General features: G+C 31.8%; 3 protein-coding genes across 3 annotated transcripts; 2 read left to right on the top strand and 1 right to left on the bottom strand.

The window, feature by feature from the left end:
- Positions 1-1,064: 1,064 nt before the first annotated feature.
- Positions 1,065-4,228, top strand: Pabp (poly(A) binding protein). The gene is made up of 3 exons (XM_026637980.2): positions 1,065-1,573; positions 1,981-2,765; positions 2,885-4,228. Exons 1-3 carry the CDS (start codon positions 1,381-1,383, stop codon positions 3,737-3,739), a joined length of 1,833 nt encoding a protein of 610 aa, XP_026493765.1. The 5' UTR covers positions 1,065-1,380; the 3' UTR covers positions 3,740-4,228.
- Positions 4,229-6,561: 2,333 nt separating this feature from the next.
- On the top strand, positions 6,562-7,315 carry LOC113398952 (uncharacterized). Its single transcript, XM_026637912.2, has 2 exons — positions 6,562-6,855; positions 6,937-7,315. The coding sequence occupies exons 1-2, from the start codon at positions 6,621-6,623 to the stop codon at positions 7,284-7,286; spliced, it is 585 nt and encodes a 194-aa protein (XP_026493697.1). The 5' UTR covers positions 6,562-6,620; the 3' UTR covers positions 7,287-7,315.
- Positions 7,316-8,863: 1,548 nt separating this feature from the next.
- LOC113398953 (uncharacterized) lies at positions 8,864-11,260 on the bottom strand. The gene is made up of 3 exons (XM_026637913.2): positions 11,017-11,260; positions 10,466-10,723; positions 8,864-9,115 (listed from the first exon to the last, which is right to left on the bottom strand). Exons 1-3 carry the CDS (start codon positions 11,119-11,121, stop codon positions 8,999-9,001), a joined length of 480 nt encoding a protein of 159 aa, XP_026493698.1. The 5' UTR covers positions 11,122-11,260; the 3' UTR covers positions 8,864-8,998.
- Between the last annotated feature and the right edge of the window lie 13,677 nt (positions 11,261-24,937).

Here is a 24,937-nt window from a genome sequence, read left to right as displayed (position 1 = left end):
TGATTATTTTTTACAATTTTTTTTTCTAGACAAGGGCACCAAAAAAGTTTGTTATTAATTAATTATATAAGTATTACCACTGAGTCGACAGATTCCGAGCATCACACAGATAAATCCTACCATTTTATTTGTAATACTAATAACAGCAAAAATTTACCGGTTATTAATATATTTCATGTTGTCAGAGAGAGAGAGAGAGACCCACAGATCCAAACCATCTACCGTTGTTGAACAATATTTTTTTCTTGTTTTACTTTCTGGTTATACTTATCACTATAATGCGTCGGCCACATTTATGCTATAAATATTCAGGCGAGTCACGTGCTATCCGAAGCTTCAGTAATAAAATAAAAAAGTTAACTAATTTTACCTTTGTAGTTGGCTAATTTATTTTGTCCAGTTAAAATATAATGATTATAGAATTATGGTAAATAGTAACGATAATTATAGACTACAGTCAATCTAAATAAGAATTACAAAAATACAAAATGAAATTTAAAAGAATTATATTCGATAGATCTGTTACTTATTTACTGTTGAATTATTTAAAAATATATTATTAATACGGGTTTGAAATTTTGGTTATTAATAAGAACCAAAATTTCAAAATTTGTTCAAAAAACGTTCTTTAAAATTATACAAAAAAAAATTGACAATTTTATTTAACAATTTTTTTTGTGTTGTTACAACAAATAACAATGAAAAAAAAATTGCAATCAATGAAAAGACAATTAACGGAGTTCGTAAGGAATTGCTTAGGATTATTAAAAATATATTTGATGTAACGTTTTATTATTTATTGATAGACTGATAGTCTGGTAAAACCAGAGATATTAAAAATTGTTAGCATGTAACATTAATATTAGGTAATGGACTATATGCGCAGAGCTAACAATGCATTATCTCATTCTTTTGTTAGTTAAAAATGATCAATAATACATCTTTTGCAAGAATTACTCCAACTGATTAAAGTCATAACAGTAATTATAATATTACGCCATATTTTTTCTAGCTACCACACAATCTGCGCCATCTTGTTTTTTGTCTTTTACAAATCACAAATCACAAACGTCACCTTTCCTTTGGTGAGCAAGGTGTGTTCACGTGAGGTTGTGTGGTCCCTCAGAAATAGGTCACACAATCCTCAGAATTTCGTGAAATATTCTTGTAAAATATAAAAAAAAATTATAAAATTAACAAAAATCCAAAAAAATAGAAAAAATATTTAAAAAATAACGGGAAGCACTTGTTTTTAATTTAGTGTACGTAAGCGTGCAACGTGGTCTAAGGAATGCGATAGGAAATCGTGAAGAGAAAGTGAAGCAGCTTTTTACTGTTAATTGATGATTATTATAATACGGTCCTACTAAATACATCAAAATGAATCCTGGACCGCCAAGCTATCCCATGGCTTCGCTGTATGTTGGAGATTTACACTCGGACATAACTGAGGCCATGTTGTTTGAAAAATTTTCTACTGCTGGTCCGGTTCTCTCCATTCGCGTGTGTAGAGATATGATAACACGTAGATCTCTAGGTTACGCTTACGTAAATTTTCAGCAGCCTGTTGATGGTAAGTTTTCTATTTAATTTTGTTTATCAGTATTTATCGAAAAAGTTTAGGTTATGCACATCTGTCTAAAAATATACTCATTTAAGCACGAGTTTAATATTTTAAACTTTACATTAATCTATTTAGTAGTTCAGTTAACGATTTGTGGAATTCTTATACTTTATACATAATTTATGTTAGATATGTATTTTACACTTTCTAAAATTCAAGTAAGCGGTGACTGGCCTTGAATGTTCTTACAATGTGTTTTACACAGTATGTTGTGTAAATTAAAAAATATGATAACTTCCATATGCCACATTACTGGCTATTCAAATTATTGTAACATAATTCTTAGTATATAAAATCCATAATTATATCTTTCGATGTATATTGGTCAGTTATATCATGTCAAATGTTTGTTTCAGCCGAAAGAGCTTTGGATACTATGAATTTTGATATGATCAAGGGCAGACCTATTAGAATTATGTGGTCTCAACGTGATCCATCTCTGCGCAAGTCTGGCGTTGGAAATGTTTTTATTAAAAATCTAGATAAAACGATAGATAATAAGGCTATGTATGATACTTTCTCAGCTTTTGGCAATATTTTGAGCTGTAAGGTAGCTCAAGATGAAAATGGTGGTTCCAAAGGTTATGGTTTTGTTCATTTTGAAACTGAAGAGGCGGCTAATAAATCTATTGATAAAGTAAATGGCATGCTTTTGAATGGGAAGAAAGTTTACGTTGGTAGGTTCATACCACGCAAAGAACGTGAAAAGGAACTTGGAGAGAAAGCTAAATTGTTCACAAATGTTTACGTCAAAAACTTTGGAGAAGACTTCTCTGATGAGTTATTGAGGGATATGTTTGAGAAGTATGGGCGAATAACAAGCCATAAAGTAATGTATAAAGAAGATGGATCGTCTAGAGGATTTGGATTTGTAGCATTTGAAGACCCAGATGCAGCTGAAAGGGCATGTCTAGAGCTAAATGGTAAAGAATTAGTAGAAGGTAAACCACTCTATGTAGGCCGAGCTCAGAAAAAGGCAGAACGCCAAAAAGAATTGAAACGCAAATTTGAACAGTTGAAATCTGAGCGATTGACTCGTTATCAAGGAGTCAATTTATATGTAAAGAACTTGGATGACACTATTGATGATGAAAGGTTACGCAAAGAATTTGCACCATTTGGAACCATAACTTCAGCAAAGGTAAGGTTAATCATTATATAATATAAGTTAAATTATTTACATTTATTTTTATAAAAGTTTTATGTTTTTAGTGACTATATGTAGTATTGATTTTTTTTAACTCAAGATTATTATTTTAGGTAATGCTAGAAGATGGTCGCAGCAAAGGATTTGGATTTGTATGTTTTTCTTCTCCCGAAGAGGCAACCAAAGCTGTCACCGAAATGAATGGAAGAATTGTTGGAACAAAACCACTTTATGTAGCTTTGGCTCAACGTAAAGAAGATCGTAAAGCTCATCTGACTTCTCAGTATATGCAACGTATGGCAAGTATGAGAATGCAACAAATGGGCCAAATTTTCCAACCAGGTAGTGCAGGAGGTTACTTTGTACCAACTATTCCTCCTGCTCAAAGATTCTATGGGCCGGCCCAAATGACCCAAATACGTCCTTCAACAAGATGGACAGCTCAGCCCTCTGTAAGACCAAGTACCCAGACTGCTGCTTCTGCTTATCCTAATATGCAACCACCCTTCCGCCCTGCGCCGCGAGGTCCAACTCAAACTGCTTTACGCACATCATTAGGAGCCAGACCAATCACAGGCCAGCAAGGTGTAGCTGCTGCTTCAACCATTCGTGCACCACTTGTTACTAGTGGTCGTTCAGCAGGTTATAAATACACTTCAAATATGCGCAATCCTCCAGCTCCACAGCCAGCTGTACACATCCAAGGTCAAGAACCATTAACTTCTACTATGTTAGCAGCAGCCCCACTTCAGGAACAAAAACAAATGCTGGGTGAACGACTCTTCCCTCTTATTCAACGAATGCATCCTGACTTGGCGGGTAAAATAACTGGTATGCTTTTAGAAATTGACAACTCTGAATTGCTTCACATGTTAGAGCATGCAGAATCCCTTAAGGCAAAGGTAGATGAGGCTGTTGCTGTTTTGCAAGCTCACCAAGCTAAACAGCAAGCCACAAAGAAGGATTAAGTTAGTCGATTTGACACAATGATGGTGTTTTATTTTGCTGTATTCTTGTTTATTTTATGCTTTTAACATCTTTATATGTATAATTATAAGAGTCCCGATCATAAAAAAATATATAAATAAAAATTGAAAAATAAATAAAAATGTAGAATGCACTTTTCCAACTTATACTTTACTATAACATATTGGAAGTGCATATCTGCAAACAAAAACAAAGCAACTCTCAACATTTCTATATTATATAAAACAGTTCTGTTTAAAAGCAATTTTGACTTTCTATATTGACCAAGAAGTTTGATTTAAGTTAGTCTTAATCTTTTCTTTATTTCTCCCTTAATGGAGTTGGCTTTTGTTCTTGCAATTGTCTGTCTTTCTTTTTATTTTCTCGTCAGTTATGTCTGGTATACCATGTAATGAAAGCTTGGTCTCCAATGTGACTGATTGTAAGTTGTACTATTGTTACACATTATATTCTGGAATATTCACAATAAATTTTGTTGTTTTATTTTGTCTACTCCCCAACACTAAAAATTAGGTTTGACTTATCCATAAACATGTTATCCTTACACAATATTTTTGATTAAATTGTTACAGTTAATATATATATATATATATATTATTCTTAAGAGTTTTTAAGAATAAATAAAAACTTTAAATATAATTAATTTAGTAATTGTATTTTAATATGTTAGGAATATATGTGTTAGCTACCTACATACATATCTCGTCTAGTTATTATCTAAGTTAATTAAATAGCAGGTATCAACAGTATTGATAACGTACACTTGATAATAATTTATATATATGTGTAGAATTATTCTTTAATCAAATTATCTCTGTTATTTAAATACCTATATAAAGTGAACAAATTGAAAAAAACCTATTGTTATTTTTGTCTATGCAGAGTGCATATTTAACTCAATTGACTCGAAACTTTATAAAATTCCTAAGGCATCATCAGTTTTTACGTGAATTCGAGTTTTACCAAAAGGAATAGGTACAAATTCCTGCAGGTGTTCCTCTTTTGGAGACGTTTAATAATTAACATAAATTAATATAGATAAATAAACGCAAACAGTAATTCGTGTTGAACTGGAACGGCATTAGATGTATTTTTTACAATACAACCTACATATATCCGAATAAATTGTAGCTCTTCTGTTTTTTTTTCTATTAATTATTTAATTAAGTAACCTGACTGTTTAGTTTTACCATCGTTGTTGAATAATAAATCAGTAAACCTGCAGACATTGCTACTGCCTAGATTATTAAGAATAATAACAGTCAAATTTTGGGGAAGAAAATAGGAGACTAAGATCATGGTTTAATCTTTTTTCATACCTACATAAGTCTTAATCAGTCCGAGTTGCAATAATCCTTCTCGAATTCTAATCGGCTGTCGGATCAGTTTTAGGGAGGGAGGTATCATAGTGAATTCTGTATGTAAAAACTAATGTCATCGATATCGATATTTAATTTTAATAGTGTTAAGTTATTGAAATGTGATTGTGATGCAGTTATAGGCGACTGTTGTATGGTTGTATCTAAATATTTTCGAATAAAGTAACAATTTTGCTTTGAACTGTAGGATTAGGATTTATTTTAGACAATATTATTTAAAATAATATTTGTTCTAACCTTATATTATCAATGTATAGCTAAAACATTACCTAATCTTTAAAATAGGTATGTATTTATGCTGCTGTTTTTATAAACTACTGTGAATCCATAACACTATGGTTTAGTAAATTCAGTTGCTCGCGGATGTACAGCAACAGCAAAAATAGCATACGCTTCTGCCTAGATTTTACAAAATTTTACGCTGTTTTTTATAATAATTAAGATGATTATCTACTGAATAAAAGAGTAAACGTATTGAAAAAGGATCGGAACTTTTATTGTTATTAAACTATTGTTGACGAGATGATATACTTAAATGCACATTTGCACTGCACATTATAACAGATATTCAAATACATATACAAGTTATTTATGCAAACGCCATATTCGAACATACAGTCACTCCTTTACGTAACAAAGAGTAATAACAAGATATTAAGATATTTGTTTATCGATTTGATGAACAAAACGACTGACAAGGATATAATAATTCTAATAAAACAATAACAAATTTGCTTTAGCCGTCTTCACTTAATTTTTTTCCAAGACGTCATGTCTTTACTAAATAGTTTTAAGTTTTAAAGGCTCTTCCCACTATTGAAATCGGTTCCAGTTTGTGTGAAATCAATTTAATATATTTTATGCAATCCTGCTAAATAAGCTTTTAAAATCTATTCTATTCTGTTAAATCGATAAATTTTTACAAATCAAATCAAATTACTTTATTCAATAAACACGTATTACACTTACTTATGTTGAACGAAACCACCGATTAGGAAAAGAAAATACCATAACCTTATAAGAACCGGCGAAAGAAACTCAGCGGCTTTTTTTGACAATCTTATTATTTACAAATATTCAATATCAAAAGATATAGCCAGGAGACAATGGTATCATTCCAAAGGTGTGCTATCAACCACGAACTAGCTACTTGTATAATAACACAAGCGAACATTTTTTAAAAATATGGCAACAGGGCATTAACAACTAGTCAAATGCTTTTCTTTACCATTTATCAATTACGATCGATTGCCATTGTTATTTATTAAAATAAATATAGATAAAATATAAATTATTCTACACGGATTTTGGCTTTACAAAGAAAAAAAATGAATATGTCAAAACTCACAATATGTATGATGTATCTTTATTTACTTCAGATTAAAATTTAAATATCGATCACATGGTTTGTTTCTCGGCTATAAGGTATTTTTTTTATAAAATATTAATGTTTCATTGCTTTTTGGAAGGGAATAATTAAGTAATGCGTTTAATAGATATGGAGCGCGTACCGAAAAATGGTTCTGAATATAATTCTGATATAGAAAACAGCGTAGACGATATTTCGGAAAACGATAAATTACTAGCAAAAAAGAAAACAAGAAAACGTGGTATTATTTATTTGTCAACAATTCCTCCATATATGAACGTTGCCAAAATTAGGGAGATTTTTAGTCAGTATGGTGATGTCAAAAGAATATATTTACAGTCAAGCGCTAGTAAGTAATTTAAGGTTATAAAATACTTTTCATTTGAATCCTCGATTGTAAGGCTAAAGGTAACATTGTGTTTCTTTCTAGAGCCAGGCGAAAAAAGAAAACGAGTGCCAAACTTATTTAGTGAAGGTTGGGTTGAATTCGAAAAGAAGAAAATAGCTAAATCTGTAGCAGCAAATCTTAACAACACACAAATCGGCTCACGAAAAAAGTCCCGCTACTATGATATGATATGGAATATTAAGTACATTCCCAGGTTTAAATGGATCCATTTAAGTGAAAGGCTTGCTTATGAGAGAGCCGCAATGAAACAGAGATTAAGAGCAGAAATATCACAAGCAAAGAAAGAAGCACATTACTTGCAGAATAACATTGAGAAGAGCAAGAAGTTAAAAAGGAGAAAAATGTTGGCAAATGACAAAAGTGATGATTGAAGAAGAAAAATATAATTAGAATGTTTATGTTTGTATGTATGGTTTTAAAAATAAAGCATTTATAAGAATTTATAATTTTACTTGATCATACATATATAATTAAAATTGAATGTATTTTATTGCTGTAGCAATTAAACTGTGACTGTGTATTGATAGTATTTTGTGCTTTTTCATAGCATATCTTACATTAATTATCCCGATAATCCAGTCATTGTTACTAATGATCATGCATGAGTTCTATATTGTTTTCTCATATGTTGATAACAAATATTGATGTCCAATTGAATTTATTTTGGAATGATGTACAACAGAATCACTACCATTATCATGGTGTACATTATTGATGAAAATTTACTTCTGGCTGTAATTTACTTGTCCACTAATAATTTCTTCAATCCTCATCCTTTGGTGAGAAGTTAAAGGATCAGGGGTGAGCTTCTGTATGTAGCGTCTTGGAGGTATTTTATGCGATAAGATGCCCTGAGAAAACTCTCGGTGAACTCGAACTCCATCCAAGGCATTCGCTTGTAACTTTTCAAAGCTGTGTAGTTCATTCATAAATTGCCGACGTTGATCAACCTTTGCCCAATGGTAACGATGACGACAAACAACACGACTAAAAATAAATTATTTAGTCTATGCTGTGCCACTTCTAAAAACATACTTATACCAAGTATGTATATTTAGAATAAGCAATAAATGTAAATTAAAAAGGTGGGTATTCTAATTAAATAATCATGAATTTGCTTCAAGCATATGCAGAATCTTAAAGTTTGTCTGATGCAATTTTTGTATACTAATATAATTAAGAAGTGGGTATTGTTTGTTTTTTTTCCTAGATTGATTAAATTACAAAAGTTTCAGGTTGGCCATAGCCTTGTAACTATATGTAAATATTAACATTTTATACTAGTTTGTTAATATGGCTGCATAATTTTAAGAAAAAATTGTATTAGAATTTGTAGCTTATTAAAATCTACTTACTAAGCTAAAGCTAGCTTGGTATATGATGGGTATATGCTGACATCAGATCTGGCAAGTTCTGGAAATCCTGGATAAAGAGGCACTCGTTTTTTTTTCTCTTCACCAGAATTATCTTTTTCTTGTGCTGCCATTATATCTGATGTATTTTAATTAAAATATGATCTCAGATAAAGGTATTTCTTATTTTATCAGTGACATTGTTGCTATGGTAATAGGTGTCACAGTGATTCTATTCTCTTTGGTAGCTCTGAATAAATTAATGAAAATTCTTTTGATATACCTAAATATAATCTGTGGGAATTAGCCAATCTTAACATTAAAGTACATATTTAAAAAACCCTATTTTAAAAAACAATCTTATAATATATAAAATTCTTGCATCTATGCTGTGACTGTTAAGGAGTTCCTTTGACTAGAGTCAATCCAGAGTGCAGAATTGAGGCTTTCTTAGCATTAAAATTTATTGCAATTGAAACTAATGCAACATATTTAATTTCAAATCTGTATATTAACAAGAAATTGTTCAAATTGAGCTTATAAGAATTTTGATCTAAACAAACATAAATTTAAGTTAAATAAAAATTATAACACACTTTAGATTAACAATTTATTCATACAGCAATAATATTATTAACTCTACTTCACGGGACCTCTGGCAATGAAAGTGGTTGAAACAATTTTACATGCTTTTTGACCTTTTTCTAGAATTTATATACAAGTCCTATAGCTCAGGATGATGCTGAAACTGCAGCAATTCTGCTTCTGCATACACAGTCATTAAATTCATTCACTAGCACTGAACACAGAAGTGACTTGTCAGGATTTGAGCTGTAGCACTCTAGCATCTGAAAAATATATTATGTATTAAGAAAATCGCAAATGTATATGTAAATAAATGTATATATTTTTATGAATTAATTAATAACAAAAGTAGTATTTTTACTTTACAAATATATTAAAGTTGGCTCTAATTACTGAAGTATGAAAATGGCTTTAATATGCTTGTAGGGCTTAAAATGGGGTGAAGTTTGTTCTGTAAAAGATATTTCTAATATTGGTACTTAAGAAACATGTTAAGAACATTCTGGAATTGTGTATAAAAAGTTGTGGGTAAATTTCAATCAATTCAATTAATATATTATATAATATAAAACAATTTAAATAAATAGAGAATTTACAACATACATGTGTAACAATATGGATCATGTTCAAATGTCCTATATAAATTTAATTAAATTACTTGTGATAACTATTTTCAAAATGTATGTTTAAAAATTTGTCAAATTAGGCAGACAATTCACTCTTGTCATATATCTTTAAAATAAGTTTATGCTTGAAATCATATTTTTTTTCCATACAGTTTTGTTTCAAATCCTAAATTGATAAAATCATACTAATGCTAATAGTAGTAGTATTTATGCCATATTAACAGTAACATGTTCAAGTAACAGTGTTGGTAAATTTCTTATTGGAGTTTTCCGAACTAAATGTATTATTTTATTTGAGTCTGAGTAATATTTAATAATCCCAATAAAAAGGAACATCTCTTGTTTAAGGTATCATATAATTTGATGATTGACTGATAAAATATAAATTATATATACTCTATTATTATGAATTTACTCATATATTATTTTATAGTTTATCTGCATAAAGCATATGACTTTAATTACTGAATAAAAATATTTTACAATTAGTTATTATGACAATTTTATTAAAATTGGATTGTATTTTATTTTATATATTATAATTTTAAATATTATATTATTGCAATAAAATATAACAACTATAAAAAAAAACACAAAATATTATTTATTCAGATAGGCTGTTACAAACACTTTTCAATCATCATGTATTCTGAATTATAATGAATGTTAAGATATTCATATAGTCTATATACTCAGGTACATTTAAAAATGTATTATTTAAATAAGATCGTAAGAATTATATCTACATATATAAAACGAAAACACCACTCTATGATTAATCACAAAATCTCAGAAACTATAACATCTACAAACTTGAAATTTGGCAAGTAGGTTCCTTATAGGGTGCAGGCATCCGCTAAGAACGGATTTTACGAAACTCCATCCCTAAAGGGGTTAAGCGGGGTTTGGAAGTTTGTGTATTTTAAATTTTGAGCAGGTAAAGCTGCAGGTTCAGCTAGTTTAGTAATAATGTAGTATAAAATTTACCTTTCCTTTTTCTTGCTGACAAGGTGGTAACTTATTAACAACTTTGTCTGCTTGCACTAGATCAAACAAATCATTTGCTTCTTTAAGTGTCTTTTGGTATTCCAAATGCATACCGCTATTAATCTTTTCATGAGCACGTTTTAAGTTTTCTATACGTCGAGCCCAGTATGCTTCTTCAGCTGCATATTCGTTTTGTTTATGTGTATCGTAATAAGGAGGAGGGGCATATTGAGGTCGAGACGCAGGCTGTTCAGCTTGCTAAAATTAAAATTAAAATTAAACCTAAGGTAAATTGTACTTCAAGAGTTGAGTTATGCTTTAATAAATATATTTTTTTATGAAAAAAATATTTTTATCATGTAAAAAAACAATATTTTTTAAATAACTTGTTTAATATACTCTAACCTTTACACTCATAAAAATATAAATTAATCATTATAAAAAATATTACAGGTGACTATGCTCATTTACTACTTATTCAAATTGAGGTTTATATTTTGTTTTAAATACATGACATTGATGTAAATTATGTAATGTGGAAATGTAGTTACTTTAGCGTTTAACTGCGCTTGTATGCGATCTAAGGCTTCTTGAGATACTTGTATAGCATTTTCATTGTCAACACTCAATTTTCTAACGCTTTGAGAACCACCCATGTTTATAAAAATGTATTATTTCAAATTATTTTATCGGCAAATCACGTCAGAAAGGCATTTTTGACAAAAAGTCAGATGTCCAACCTTCCATGAGCCGTCATTGATTGTAATTTTTTATTTGTACTCTGTAGTTTATGCTAAAACGTAAATCGAGCAAATATTACGTACATCCATAGACATTCATGTTATTGTGTGTTATTTTTTTTAATATTGTTATTTCATTGAAATCTTAATGCAGGTATTTAAATATGAAAATATGTTTAATGTTGTAAAAAGTTCAATTCCATTTTGAAAGAATCTTTATTGTATTGAAGTATAGCTACTCAATAAGAGAGGGCGCTGGTACATAATATATAGAGCAGTTAAATTTAACGTCGTATACGTTTATTTTTTCTATTTATTTATTTCATTTATGTTATTTGCAGAGGATAAGTGTGTATATATACTTTTGAATGTTTCTATTATATAATATGTAGTAGTATAATATATATATGCAATATGTAGTTAAATACATCTTGTTAGCTTTATTCTTAGCATTTACTAATCAAATAATGTTCTTCATCAATTTTTATATAGGTAGTATTTTTTATTTAAAGACTTTATTGACCACCACAAAGTAAATGGAACAAAAGGCGGACTTAATGCCTGCAGGCATTCTCTGCCAGTCAACCTTTAGGTCAAACAGAAAACCATGAAGTCGGTAGTTAATAATATAAATAAAACTATAAATATAAATAAAACTAATACTTATAAATAAAACTATTAAAAAAACCCTATACATACATACACATATAGTATATACAAAATAAATATCGACTATACTATTTATAGAAAAACATGAATAATAAATAAATGCATTATAAATGTCATGAGAACTAGGGGCTTTCTGACAATATGTCCTCAGGTAGATGAGTTTTAAAAGTAAATTTAGAGGTAGCTTTTCTTAAATGTTTGGGTACTTGGTCCCATAATCGGACAGCTTGAACGGAGTAAGAGTTAGAGACGAAACCGGAAGTATGAGTAGGAACAGAAAGAAGGTAAGAATCCTTAGAGAGGAATATAGCTGACGATTGTGTATATCACACAGAAATTTGAATTTGCCTTTCAAATAATCAGGAGAGAGAGGATTAAATATAATAGATAAATAATAAATGAATGAACAAACCATTTTAATTTATCAAGATACTGAGAGATGTGGTCAAAGTTACGGAGGCAGAAAATGAATAGCAAAGAGTTATTATAGTCGGCAATATTGTAATTTAAAAGGAATTTACATTTAAAGAAATTAAAATAAAGTTATGCCCATATAAAATTTAAGTCCAATAAGAACAATAGTAATTAAGTATTTTTATTTTATCCTCTATCTAAAAAGCTTATAATGTGCATGATATGTTTATCAATAATATTATTGTTAAAAAATATTTTTATTATTATTGTTAAACTTTTCTCAATGTGCATCGTCTTAAAGCCTTAATATGTAGACGTAGAACGTGAATCTTTATATAATAAAAAGAAAAATTACGTGGGTACGGGTACTTGGAATATGTTTAATAACAAAAGGTTAAGATTTTCTCCTTATAAGATTTTCATTGCGCGATAAAAAAATATTGTATTTAATAATAGAGTATTTTATCTTCTATAAATGGTATTCGTAGAAGATAGGCATAAGCAATGTTTAAATTTTATTCAATAAAAATATATATCTAGACTTGTATTTATAAATGAATCTTTAAATCAAGCATTCAATATAATCTAGTTTATCTGTGAGAGAAATTTGAAACGTTTGAGAAATGGGAATGGGAAGTATTTAGAAAACCTGAAACATACCTGAAACTCTTTGAAATGTTGTTGTTTTGTTATTGTTTGTTTTTTTTTTTAAATATATTTTCGACTAGTATTTCTACTGGGTTCACACTATGCTTATTTTTTCAAATATTATTGCAACAAATCTCCAAACAATGTAAGACTGGTATGGATTATAGCTTAATTTTGCTACAGTAACAGCCTGTCCCTCTGGGCTGGGTTAAAGCCTTCTTCCCTTGCTGCTCCAATACGGGTTGATGGATACACATGTGGAAGAATTTTATTGAAATCAAACCAGCATTAATTTATCAGGCTTCCTCACTGTGTTTTCCTTCACCACCGAGCATGAGATAAATTATAAACACAAATGAAGTACACGTAAATTAAGTTGTGCTTGTCTAGGCTTAGTACCAGTAGTTATCGGTTAAGATGCACGGGTTCTACCAATCGCCCATCTCACGTATCGTCTACGTCTCTCTTTGTATATATGACGCTACAATTTACATAATAATTTTATTATATGATTAACTAGGTATCGTAGATAGTTTAATATACATTTTTAATTTAAAGTTTTTTGAAAATATTATTTAGTTATATAGTTAACGTATAAAAAATATTTAGTAAGTATTTACTTAGTCTCGACAAAAGTATTTGTAGCTGAATTAAAAGTTTTCCTCGTGCATACAATTGGTTTATACGATTTTATCCCTTATATTTTGAAAGTTAAAGACGAGAATAGGATAATAATGTTCCACTTTAATGTTTATAGTAAAAGCATGCAATTGACAGTATCGAGTCGGCTCCGTGGAGCGTTGGTATGAAGAGCAATGGGCTCGGCTCGTCCTATGGGTGAAGACGCGCGATCCGGCTTTAAAGATAAAATAAACGAGCAAATTAAAAATAAGTTGTCTTCAATTTATAGCAATTTAATAGCAATAACATTTTTGTTCAAATGACTTTTCATACACATCGATACATTTTGACATAATTATTGTATTTACGTGTTCTAATAGCCTTTTTTTATTGTTAATTTCAATTCAAGTCTATTATATTGGCTATGATAAAATTTGATAAGTAAGTGAGCTAATCAATACACTTCAAAAATGTATTTAATACTAGAACTGGCTGACTGTCACATTCCGTATCGAGTATTTCGTACCTAATAGTAGTCATATTCTAATAACTACAGGGAGGGAATGTATAATACATGTATAAAACTCTTTTTATAAAGGAAATATTTTATAGCCGGATCGCGCGTCGATCAGACAGAAGAAAGTATGGCGGGATGATAGCGTTGGAGGCTGCGACCGGACGGACCGGTTATGCTAAACCCTATTGTGGTCAGTTTTTGTACCACTCTCCCCTCACCTCGACCCCCTGTAGCCCGCCGCGAGTACCACGATCCGAGGGTTTGATTGGCAAAAAAATTATTCGACCCGAAATCAACGGTCTCCTTTTTTGTTATAAAATTCTCACTCCCTTCTTAAATTGTGATTATATAATTCAACTTTGACTTTGAGACGTGTCTGTTTATATATATTATAACAATGTTTATCATTTTGCGCTTCTATTTGTATAAGATAATTATTTTATTAAATTTTAATATATTAAGATATTTTCATATAGACTAGTTAAGGATACGTAATTCAATAATCCAAGAAAGTCTGTGCTCCATTTTAAACTCCTTAAGCTGCTTAAAGTTTGTTTGATGTCCAGTCTTTAATATCTTACACGTCGTAGACGTCCAACACTATATTTTTAAAGCGTCGATTTTTCTTCCGTCAATCTTTACAAGGGTCAACGTTTCTGCTGCGTTTAAAATGTTTGGTAAGACAATGTATTTCCTTAGGTGAATTTTGTATTCTTCGCTATTCTTTTATCCTTTCAAATCTTCGATATGTTTTTGATCAGAGGATCTCGTCATGGCACAGGGTCATTTGATTTCGTTCTCATTACTCCCAAATTAAGTATAGTGAAACCAAGGTATAATTATATGCGTCAGCTCTGATCGGTTGTTTGTTTTCCTACAGACGTACCATCATCGTAGCGAAGATTTGTAATCACTCGTCCTCATATAAAAAATATTTTATTCCATGAATGGTACAGGAACGCATACCTACCATGATAGGTAAAGGAACGCGAATGTATAATTGTATTACGCGCGCGGGACAAACAATAGGATTTTTTATAAAAATATATATATATACAATAATATAATATAGGTACATACATACAACTCCTACAATGTGCCTTTGAATCTTCTAAATTCCGATTAACAGGTATTCGTGCTGCTGCTAAGGTATGGTTCGTGTCGATACGATATTCGATATTATAGCTCATCTAAGTATCTGGTGAAACATGACAGCATACACAATTCAAAAAGTTGAGTTACTCTCAGGACTACTCCATACATTCACATTTGCGATGAATTAAAAAAAAAAAGGAAAAACCGAAAATGGTTACTTTTAAAAAACGAAGAATAATTTAGGCGAATGTACATCAATGTTAGAAAATGATATGCATAGTCAACAAATTGTAAATTAAGATGAAGATGCAGGTTTAAGCCGTGGATCTGATCTTATCTGAATATAAATCGTATGGGACGCTTCGCAATTAAATAACATAACGTTTTATTATATAAAAAATCGTTTGTCAGATATTATAAGCGCCATTTGCATTATTAGTATTGGAGATTAAATAACTTTTCTTATTGGTGCTTTGATTATGTTTTAATAAAAACGATGTTTAAATCTTTATCACCTTACCATATTAATCCTTTTTTCAAACCTGTTTTAAAAGAAAATATTTTAAAAATTTTGACTTGAAATAAAATGATATTTCACATCAAATACTTACAGTAAAACCCATTCATAGCGTTTAATAAAGAAAATGTATTCACCACCTGTTAAAAATTCTACGCACTAATAGCAGGGTTGCCTTGATATCAATAAACACTACAATTTATTATCTTTATAATCCATAATGTAATAAGTAAGATGCCTTATTTATCAATGTTTTTTTGACATTCGTTTTAAAATGTTTAATGGGCATAGTTAAAAATAACATAAACATATTGTGAAGCAACTCTACGAATACATACTTTACTAAAAACGTCACGAAGGGAGTCTTGAGCTCCAAGATTATAAATAGATCAGTTCATACAACATCATATTATAGCCACTGTATTATTAAAACTTATGTAAATATTAAAAATCAAAAATGTCATACATTTTTTTAGTATTTTAAAGTAGGTATAATGAAATTGATATTATTTGAAACGCGCTGTGTCATACAAGCGATCATAGAGAGATAGGAGACACGTGGTGTAAAGTTACTACGCAGTAAAGTTTAATCTATTAACCGCGATTAATAGTAATCATTAATAATAAAACTCTTTGAGATCGAATCATAGAACAATTCAATAATCATTTGGATTTTGAATGAGAACGAACACAAATTTGTGTTATGCAGAAACAAACTGTGCAACAGTCACAACATTTAAGGGTAATTTTTTTTACTCGTATGTTAAACTGAACGAATAAGCCTGAAATCAGTGAATTAAATAAATGTTGGCTGAGCTGAACCACATCTACAATACGAATAAATATATTGATTCGTGTACATATAACGGCCTCTCCTTACCGTCGTTGTGAGGTGTCTCACCAAACCTATTCCTTAGATGCGAGTAAGAAAATCGGTTCCAGGCTTTGAATTTGTTTATGAAAGTTACAACTTTCGATTGATTACATAATTTTAGTAAATTCACGAATTGAAATTTTTATACAATAAATATTAACTCAATAGACCTGACATTTCTTACCTTACCTTTACTCTTATTGCTTCCGATATTTTGAAACATGAAATATAATCAACTTTAGTTTAATGACTTAAATATTTATGTAACTGTATTCTCATATGAATTATAATATATTTTTTAGCTTTTAATAGACTTTAATTTGATTATGAGGCTAAAGCCTTTATCTCCTTGTAGAATTAATAATGATATCACACATTAATTAAAATGAGATGCGAATTTAAATTAACCAATCATTATTATTATAACAGGATTATATAACCAATCATTATTATTTCGATTGCTAAATAAAAAATAATGAGTAAGATTTCAAAAATAATAAATAAAGAACATAATTATAACAAAATATTAATATTAAACAGATAAATTTGACTGTACATACATAAATAATTACGTTTTACCTGTAGTAAAATTGAAACGAAGTTAAAATAAAATGCAATAATGAATAAAAGCATCTGATTTATTTAAAGCTCTTTCTTCTCTAACAAAGACAAATCTTTGGAAATTAGAATTGCAAATTAATCCTAATGAAGCTCCATTTATCTCGCGACAATAATTTATTTAATGCAAGTAAATCTAAAGTACGAAACGCAAACAGCGGCTTACGTGAATATCAATGTACATATTTATTTAATTCAATTATTAATAAAAATGTCGGTAAATGCCTTTTTTTGTAATGAACGTGATATACAAAAAAAGATTACATTACCTTTTTTTAGAATCATTATGGTAACTTAGATAGCGACGAATTGGTATCATTTAATTTTAAAAAAATTGTGTTTAAACAAAAATACATTTTACGGCAACTTTGAAAATGATGTATGTACCGTAAAAAAGCTGCTTGAGTATATGTGTGTGTGGACTTTGGAAAATACGGGATTCACATTATCATCAACAGCTTAATGTATCCTATTGGGTATATAAGTCACCCTTCGTGTCTGGCCTTTTTACCTAGGTGGCACATGCGGCTGGGCTATCCAGGCTTCGACGGTCATGTTGTCAGGATCTTGTTCCATATAGGTACCATCACTACATCTGGCCGGATGTCCATATAGTAGGCGCGAACGCTATAATTTCTAAATGCTATTCTAATTCTAAAAGTTCTATTCTATTGTCAAATATAACACAACACACAATGTACAAATGAAGTAAGTATTTCCATTCTTCTATTATAAGGAAGATAAAATGTTATACTTTTATAACTATACAGTTACACAAGTATAATAGCGTAAGGCTATATATAAGAATTATATTATAGATACACTAGACAGAGAAGATAATCTCATCGTAGTCTCGGCCAGTTCGTGACCAAACTCTTGCGCATGTGCTATGTACTGATTGGCGGAAGGTGTATGTGTGGGTGTTCCAGACGTTTCCATTACACGCCATTGGTTAATCGCCTCTTATCCTAATTGGTTATCTATTTTTTAGATAATTCAAAATGTATATTACATAATTTCATCTCAAAGTTTCCCATGGGCTTGCTAATGTAACAAAAGTAATAAGTAAATTTATATTAATGGTTAATAGTTTAATGTCACGCGACGACAACTTTTTGGTCCGCTTATGGCCCCTTGATAAGAAGATTGTATTTCAAGCGTCTAAGTTTGCTGGAATAAATAACAGATAATAAATACATTTACTTTCGTTTAGGAGAAACTAGACGGAATTAAAAATAGAACGGGTTAGTAAATAATTATATATTTCATATTATACATACTACAACTCGACATTTTTAGTAGGTATATCATGCATACTCACTATCTGGTCATACTATAGTATATATATACTATATTTAGTAGAAATTTGTAACATGTTCTAACTTAACAAAGCGCACAACTTTACCTTTTACTGTTTAATTAATTTTATGATGTTATATTTATAAAATATAGAACTCGCCAATAAAATTCGCACTCGGATATACAATGAAAACAGTATATAAACTTGTTTCGTGTTTCGCAGTCTACACGCCCGCCGTGGCTAAATGGTTCATTCGAGGAGTCAATGCACGAGAATTCGACTGCGTTTTTTACCGCCTTGTCATCACATATTGCCATTCGTATAACTTCGCCGATATGTCAAAGTCGAACATCGATATTTACAATTATAACAAATTATAATATTGTAGCTTTTATGTAAAAGGTATTATATTTTCCAGGTGTATATTCATATAATACATATTTATTTCTCTAACGCATCTTAGTCTTTATATTTGGTTGTGGTTAAAATCGATGTTGATAATACTCATACTATCACATACCGACTTAAATACTAATATAGCATCAGCTTCTTTAAATATTTATAATTATATAATAATTTAATATATTAAATTAACGAGTAAAGAGGAAATGTCATTAGTATTTTAGCACTTACCAAGCTACCATTCCATACAGTATCATTGATTTTGCGTTTAGAGTGTATACATACAATAAATTTTATTAATTAGTACTAACTGTGCCCGCGACTTCGTGTGCGTTTGAATTTAACCAAAAGAAGTTATTTTTGTAGCTTAAGTTACTCCTTATTACATCAGCTATCTGCCAGTGCTATCCCATCAAAATCGGTCCAGCCTTTCTAGATATCAGCCGGAACAAACAGACAGACAGACATACGGACAAAAATTGTAAAAAATGTTATTTTGGTATATGTACCGTGTATACATACATAAGCATTTAGTAAAAAGCGGTTATTTTAAAATTACAAACAGACACATGAACCATCGAATATTGTGCTGAGGGCTTATAAATTGCATCGCTGTAGTTTAGTAGAATTGCTAATATTTATGTGATCTTTAATTCTGTACCTAATTGAAGTGAGTGAGGCGTAATTAAAAAGCATCAATAAATATTACACAAATTTCGAAAGCGCATTAATGTATGTAACGAGTTGTAGTACTTGTAAAATGATCGGTAGGTGCTGATGTACAATAACGATTCAATACATATAGTCAATGTGTATTAGTGCTATTCATGTGAAGCCGGTGAGTTTCAGTATACGATTTTAAACATATTATTAAGTTTATTAAATTATTTTTTATCATTAAATGCATACATATCCGTAACTCCGAAATGAATGAAAACATACGCTCATTCGTATCTCGTAATTCACATTCTGAATTCTTAATTCATAATATAAATCTTCTCGTTCCTTTCAGTCGAATATAACGGCGATCACAATGAAAATTAAATAATCATTTTACATTCCAAAGCTGTTGTCGTTTATAAAAATTCGTTATCATATTAAGATTATTTAAAAGGAAATACGTTCTTTTAAATTCATTATGAATAAATGTTCTGAAAGATTAATATAAAAACGAAGTATATAATCGTGGATAAAAGTATCTTTTTGATAAGAGACATATGTTATGCTGCTGGATTTATTAATTTCCTTTATCTTTATTATTATTTATTTACACTCATGCATAATAGATTAATAGTTATATAGAGATTTCTGAAGAAGACAAAATACAGGACATGTTGAAAGGGCGGGGGAAAGTAGAAGGAAGAACATCATACAGTGAAACAGGAAATCTGCTGCAATCAAAGAAAATATGTTCAACGGTACCCTCATCAAGTCCACATTCAGATAAAGAGTGGTCCCGAACCCTGATCTTTGATAAAAAATGAGGGATGCAGGCCAAGACGCAATCGAATTATTGTCGAAGTAGGAAATTTTAGAGCAGTTACGAAACTCAAAAAACCAGGGTTTTAATGGAATATCAGGTTGCAAACTGCCATAAAATTTACCTTTTACATGACGGTTACAGTTCCATACATCATTCCAGCGCTTATTCAAATCAATTTTAGCGATAGAACGTAAATCTTGGCCAAACAGTGAGCATAAGTCTCCGTACCATTGCGAATAGACCACTTAGCACATATATCAGCCTGTTCATTGCCAGAAATCCCGGAGTGTCCAGGTTCCATGCAAGGGCTACCTCAATTCTAGCAGAGTGACACTTAAAAAGAAGTTCTCGAGTTTTGAGGTTGATTGGGTGAACAACTGTAGAACGTAAGGGAAATTTTAAAATATACTCTAAACAACTGCGACTATCAGTAAAAATTATGGTTTTATTAAGGTTGTGGGATTCTATCAGGCTTCATAAATAGCTATTGTTTCTCGAGAAAAAACAGATATCCTGGGAGAGCATTTAAAACTAAGAGTCAGCTTCATATCAGGAACCCACACCGCTGAACCCACAGGGACATCTGCAGATAGTTTAGAGGCGTCTGTAAACATAGTTCGCCACCCGGGAAACTGCTCATTTAAGAGGTTTTTAAACCGAACGTTGGCTCCAGGATCTTCTTTATTAATACCAAAATATGTTATTACATTGGGCCTAAAAACAAGTGCATCAAAAGGAACAGCAAACAAAGGATTACCAGGAAATTGAAAAAGAGGAGATGCTGCAATAAATTTTTCATAACTTTTGAAAAGGCAAGGAGCTTCTTTATGAGTCCAATAAGTTGAAGATGGAATAAAATTTGAAAGGTAACAAAGAGAAGTAAGTAATGGGTGGCAAGAATTTTGAACAGCTTTGTAGAGGAATCTATCACAAAGATATTGTCTACGAAGAAATAAGGGAGGATCGAGACATTCTACTTGGAGAGCTTTTATGGGGGAGGACTTTATGGCACCACAAATGATGCGGAGACACTTAGCTTGAATTTTGTCCCAATCGGCTAAAGCAGATTTATTACAAGGTTCAAGCAAGAATGACCCGCAATCAAAATGACTCCGAACAATGGTTATAAACGTTATAAAGGAGTTTCTGCGTGTAGGGATGAGCACCCCACCACACACCTGAAAGAGACCTCAAAACATTTACCCCAAGCTCACATTTTTCCTTAATGTAATTAAGGTGGACCGTGCCAGTCATACGAGAGTCAAAATATACCCCCAAAAATTTTACATTATATTTTACTTGAATGGTCTCATTTTCCAGAACAATATCAACATCCGGTAGCAATCTTCTTCTGGAAAACACCACTGCAGAGCTCTTAGGACCAGACAGAGATAAGCCATGATCCTCTAGCCAGATATAAAGATTTTGTAAAGCAGAATTAAGGCGAACAGAGCAATCTTCAATAGATTCTGAGGCATAATATAGGGCTATATCGTCTGCGTATTGTAATATGTTACAATCGGATGAACAAGAAGAGTCAAGTTCAGAAATATATAAACTATATAGAATGGGACTTAAAACCGAGCCCTGTGATAACCCCTTCCATACTATTCTTGGGGGGTGCATAGTACCTTGCACTCGAACAGAAATATAACGTTGCAGGAAAAGGTTACATATGATATTAATCATCCTCGCGGGAAGACTCAGCTGGAGCATTTTCTGAGTAACGGGAGGAGAACATTATCATAGGCTGAAGTGACGTTAAGAAAGACACCAACAAGATGGTGTCCCCTTGAGAGGGCCAGGCGAATTTCCGAAGAGAACACGGTCAGGCTGTCCATCGTGCCCATACCTTTTCTAAACCCAAACTGCGATTTTGGCAAGATATTCCTGCTTTCAATTTGCAGAATCCATTCCAATCTATTTTTTATTAGGTGTTCCATAATTTTGGCCTGAACTGACGATAAGGCAATAGGACGATAGGAGGAGGGATCTTTAGGATCTTTATGGGGTTTAATTATAGGAAGGATGATTTGATGTTTCCATGACTCAGGAACAAACCCAGTTTCATAAATTTTGTTAAGAATAGAGAGTAAAATTAATTTTGAACAGTCAGAACTTTTCTTTAAAAAGGAGTAAGGAATACCATCAATACCAGGGGAGGAGTCGTGAAGATTGTCTAAAAAACAGCAAAGCTCATCAAATGTAAAAGGATCATCCATTCGATCATAGGAAGGAGGAGAAGAGGAAGATGAAAGAAAACAATTTTCAGGAGGAACAAAAGGTGGAGTCAGTCTATCCAAAAAATCATAGAGCCAGACAGAAGGATCGTTAGAAACAGGAATACTATCACTGAAAGAACCTCGGAAGTTTATTATTTTTTCCAAACAAGTGAAAAAGGGGTCGGGGAGAAAGACTCTCACAGAAACGAAACCAGCCGTTACGTTTCTTCAAGGATAATTCCCTTTTTGACATTTGTACTTTGAAAATTTAAGTAGTTTTCTAAAGACGGAAATTCCATAAAGATCTCTTCCATCTCATCCCGTTTGCAGATGATTTCCGTGCATTCATAATCCCACCAAGGGGGGGAAGGAATGAAATCTTTAGGAGACTTTTTAATTGGGATGAATTGATTGGCCGAAGTTAATAAAGCAGAAATAAAATCATTATAAGTTTGTAAAAAGTTGTCAACAGTTATTACTGGAAATAGGTCTGTCTGGCTTGTAACGCATTGCTGAAATTCTGCCCACTTAGCCTTTAACGAAGGTTGTATTTATAGCCCTGACGGCTACAATATTGAAAGATGGAGAGTGCGGAGGGAGAGGAATCAATGAATAGATAAGGGAATGTTTAAGTAGAAGGACCCTTCCATCCCATCCACTAACATGATCATCGCGGAGACATGAATATCCAGAAACCCGAAAACGTGAACCTGGCTTTAACCATGTCTCCGAGATGGCCAAAATATGAGGACGGTAGGAGATAATTAGAGAGATAATTTCATGTTTTTTATGCCTAATGCTCTTGCAATTGCCATTGGAGAATTGTCGCCATTTTTATTAAAACTTTATTAAACTGATATTATGCTTGGTAATAATATCGATTAAAGAAAGCAAAAGTTGGATGATATCGGATAATTCAGGATTTTGTCTAGGATGATTATCTGAAGTTATAAGTGCACAGCCATTAGGCTGGGACGATTTTGGAGAACTAACTAGGGCAGAGTGAGATTCTTTGTCGAATCCCTTACTAAGGGGAGGGCGAGGTCGTTGGTTGAGAAGTACAGTTTTCCGTTATGACGAAACAGGAGGGATTAAAGGGCTGGAGATTTCGTAAATTGGAGTGAGAGGGCTCATCATATGGCGAGTGGGAGTGGACATAAAGTTGGGAGAAGAGCGTGCGGAGTCAGCAAAAGAGCGACGGGTAAGGCGAAAACGGAGAGCAGCTTTAGAGTATGGGATATTTTCCTCTGACATCACAATTTTAATTTGTTTCTGTCTCATATGTTCTGGGCAATTGGGGTCAATAGCCAGATGTGGACCTGAGCAGGACATACATGTAGCCTCACTACGTGTTACTTGACAGGAACGTCCATGATGAGGTTTAGCACACATAAAGCGCTTTGGTTTGGACCTGCATTTATCTTGAGTGTGCCCAAAGCGACAGCAATTATTGCATTGGATAGTGGGAAGGGAGTAAAGGGTTACTGGAAGTGAAGTGTAGCAACGAAAGATTCTCTCAGGCAAGGTTTGACCTAAAAATGTCACAACAACTGTTTGAGTAGGTAACCAGTCAGTTTTACCATCAGTGACAGATTTACGGTTCAGCCTTCTTGCTTTTATAGCCCGGCAACCAGGGGTGTAGAATTCGATACTACTAAGGAACTCCTCCATAGACCAGTCGATGGGGATTTGCTTCACAATACCCATTCGGGTAATGTGAAAAGCTGGGACAATTATTTTATAATTAAGCTTCTGGAACAATGGACTGTCAATGAAATTATTGGCAGAACAAGCATTCTCAAATTCAACAACAACACGGTTGCGTCCTGCTGATTTCATTCCTCCCTTGAATACACCAGAGACCTTGCTTCTGTAAATAATTTGAGCAAATTTAAGTAAGCTAATTGTATAACCAGCTGATGGGTCGGGTTCCACTCGAGAGGCGTGGACAATAAAAGGGCCTTGATCGGAGTCGTTATACTTCAATTTAGTACCAGCAAATTCGGGGATTGTGAATGTGTGCTGAATTGAAGCGCTAGGAGGAGAGGAAGCATCCCGATTGTTTAGAATACTCTCTGCAGGGGTTTGAGAGTCTTCAAGACTTTTTTGGAGTCTTATCTAATTATAGTATCAGTAGACATCACAAAATCATGACTAATGGAGTCACCTCCGCCCCCATCCGGGGCTCCTCAGATCCCATCACCAACTACTAAATTATTAAAGAAACATCTCAGAACAAGTAATACACAAGAAACAACGCAGGACAACACAAATATTAGTGAAACTAAGCGATATTAGTACAAAAAAACCTAATTTAGAAATCGCGCACGTGTAGTAAACATTACCACCGGC

This window comes from Vanessa tameamea, chromosome 2 (assembly GCF_037043105.1).
Source record: "Vanessa tameamea isolate UH-Manoa-2023 chromosome 2, ilVanTame1 primary haplotype, whole genome shotgun sequence".
Taxonomy (NCBI): domain Eukaryota; kingdom Metazoa; phylum Arthropoda; class Insecta; order Lepidoptera; family Nymphalidae; genus Vanessa; species Vanessa tameamea.
Note: the sequence above shows the minus strand (reverse complement) of the source record. Positions and strands in the feature narration are given on the sequence as shown.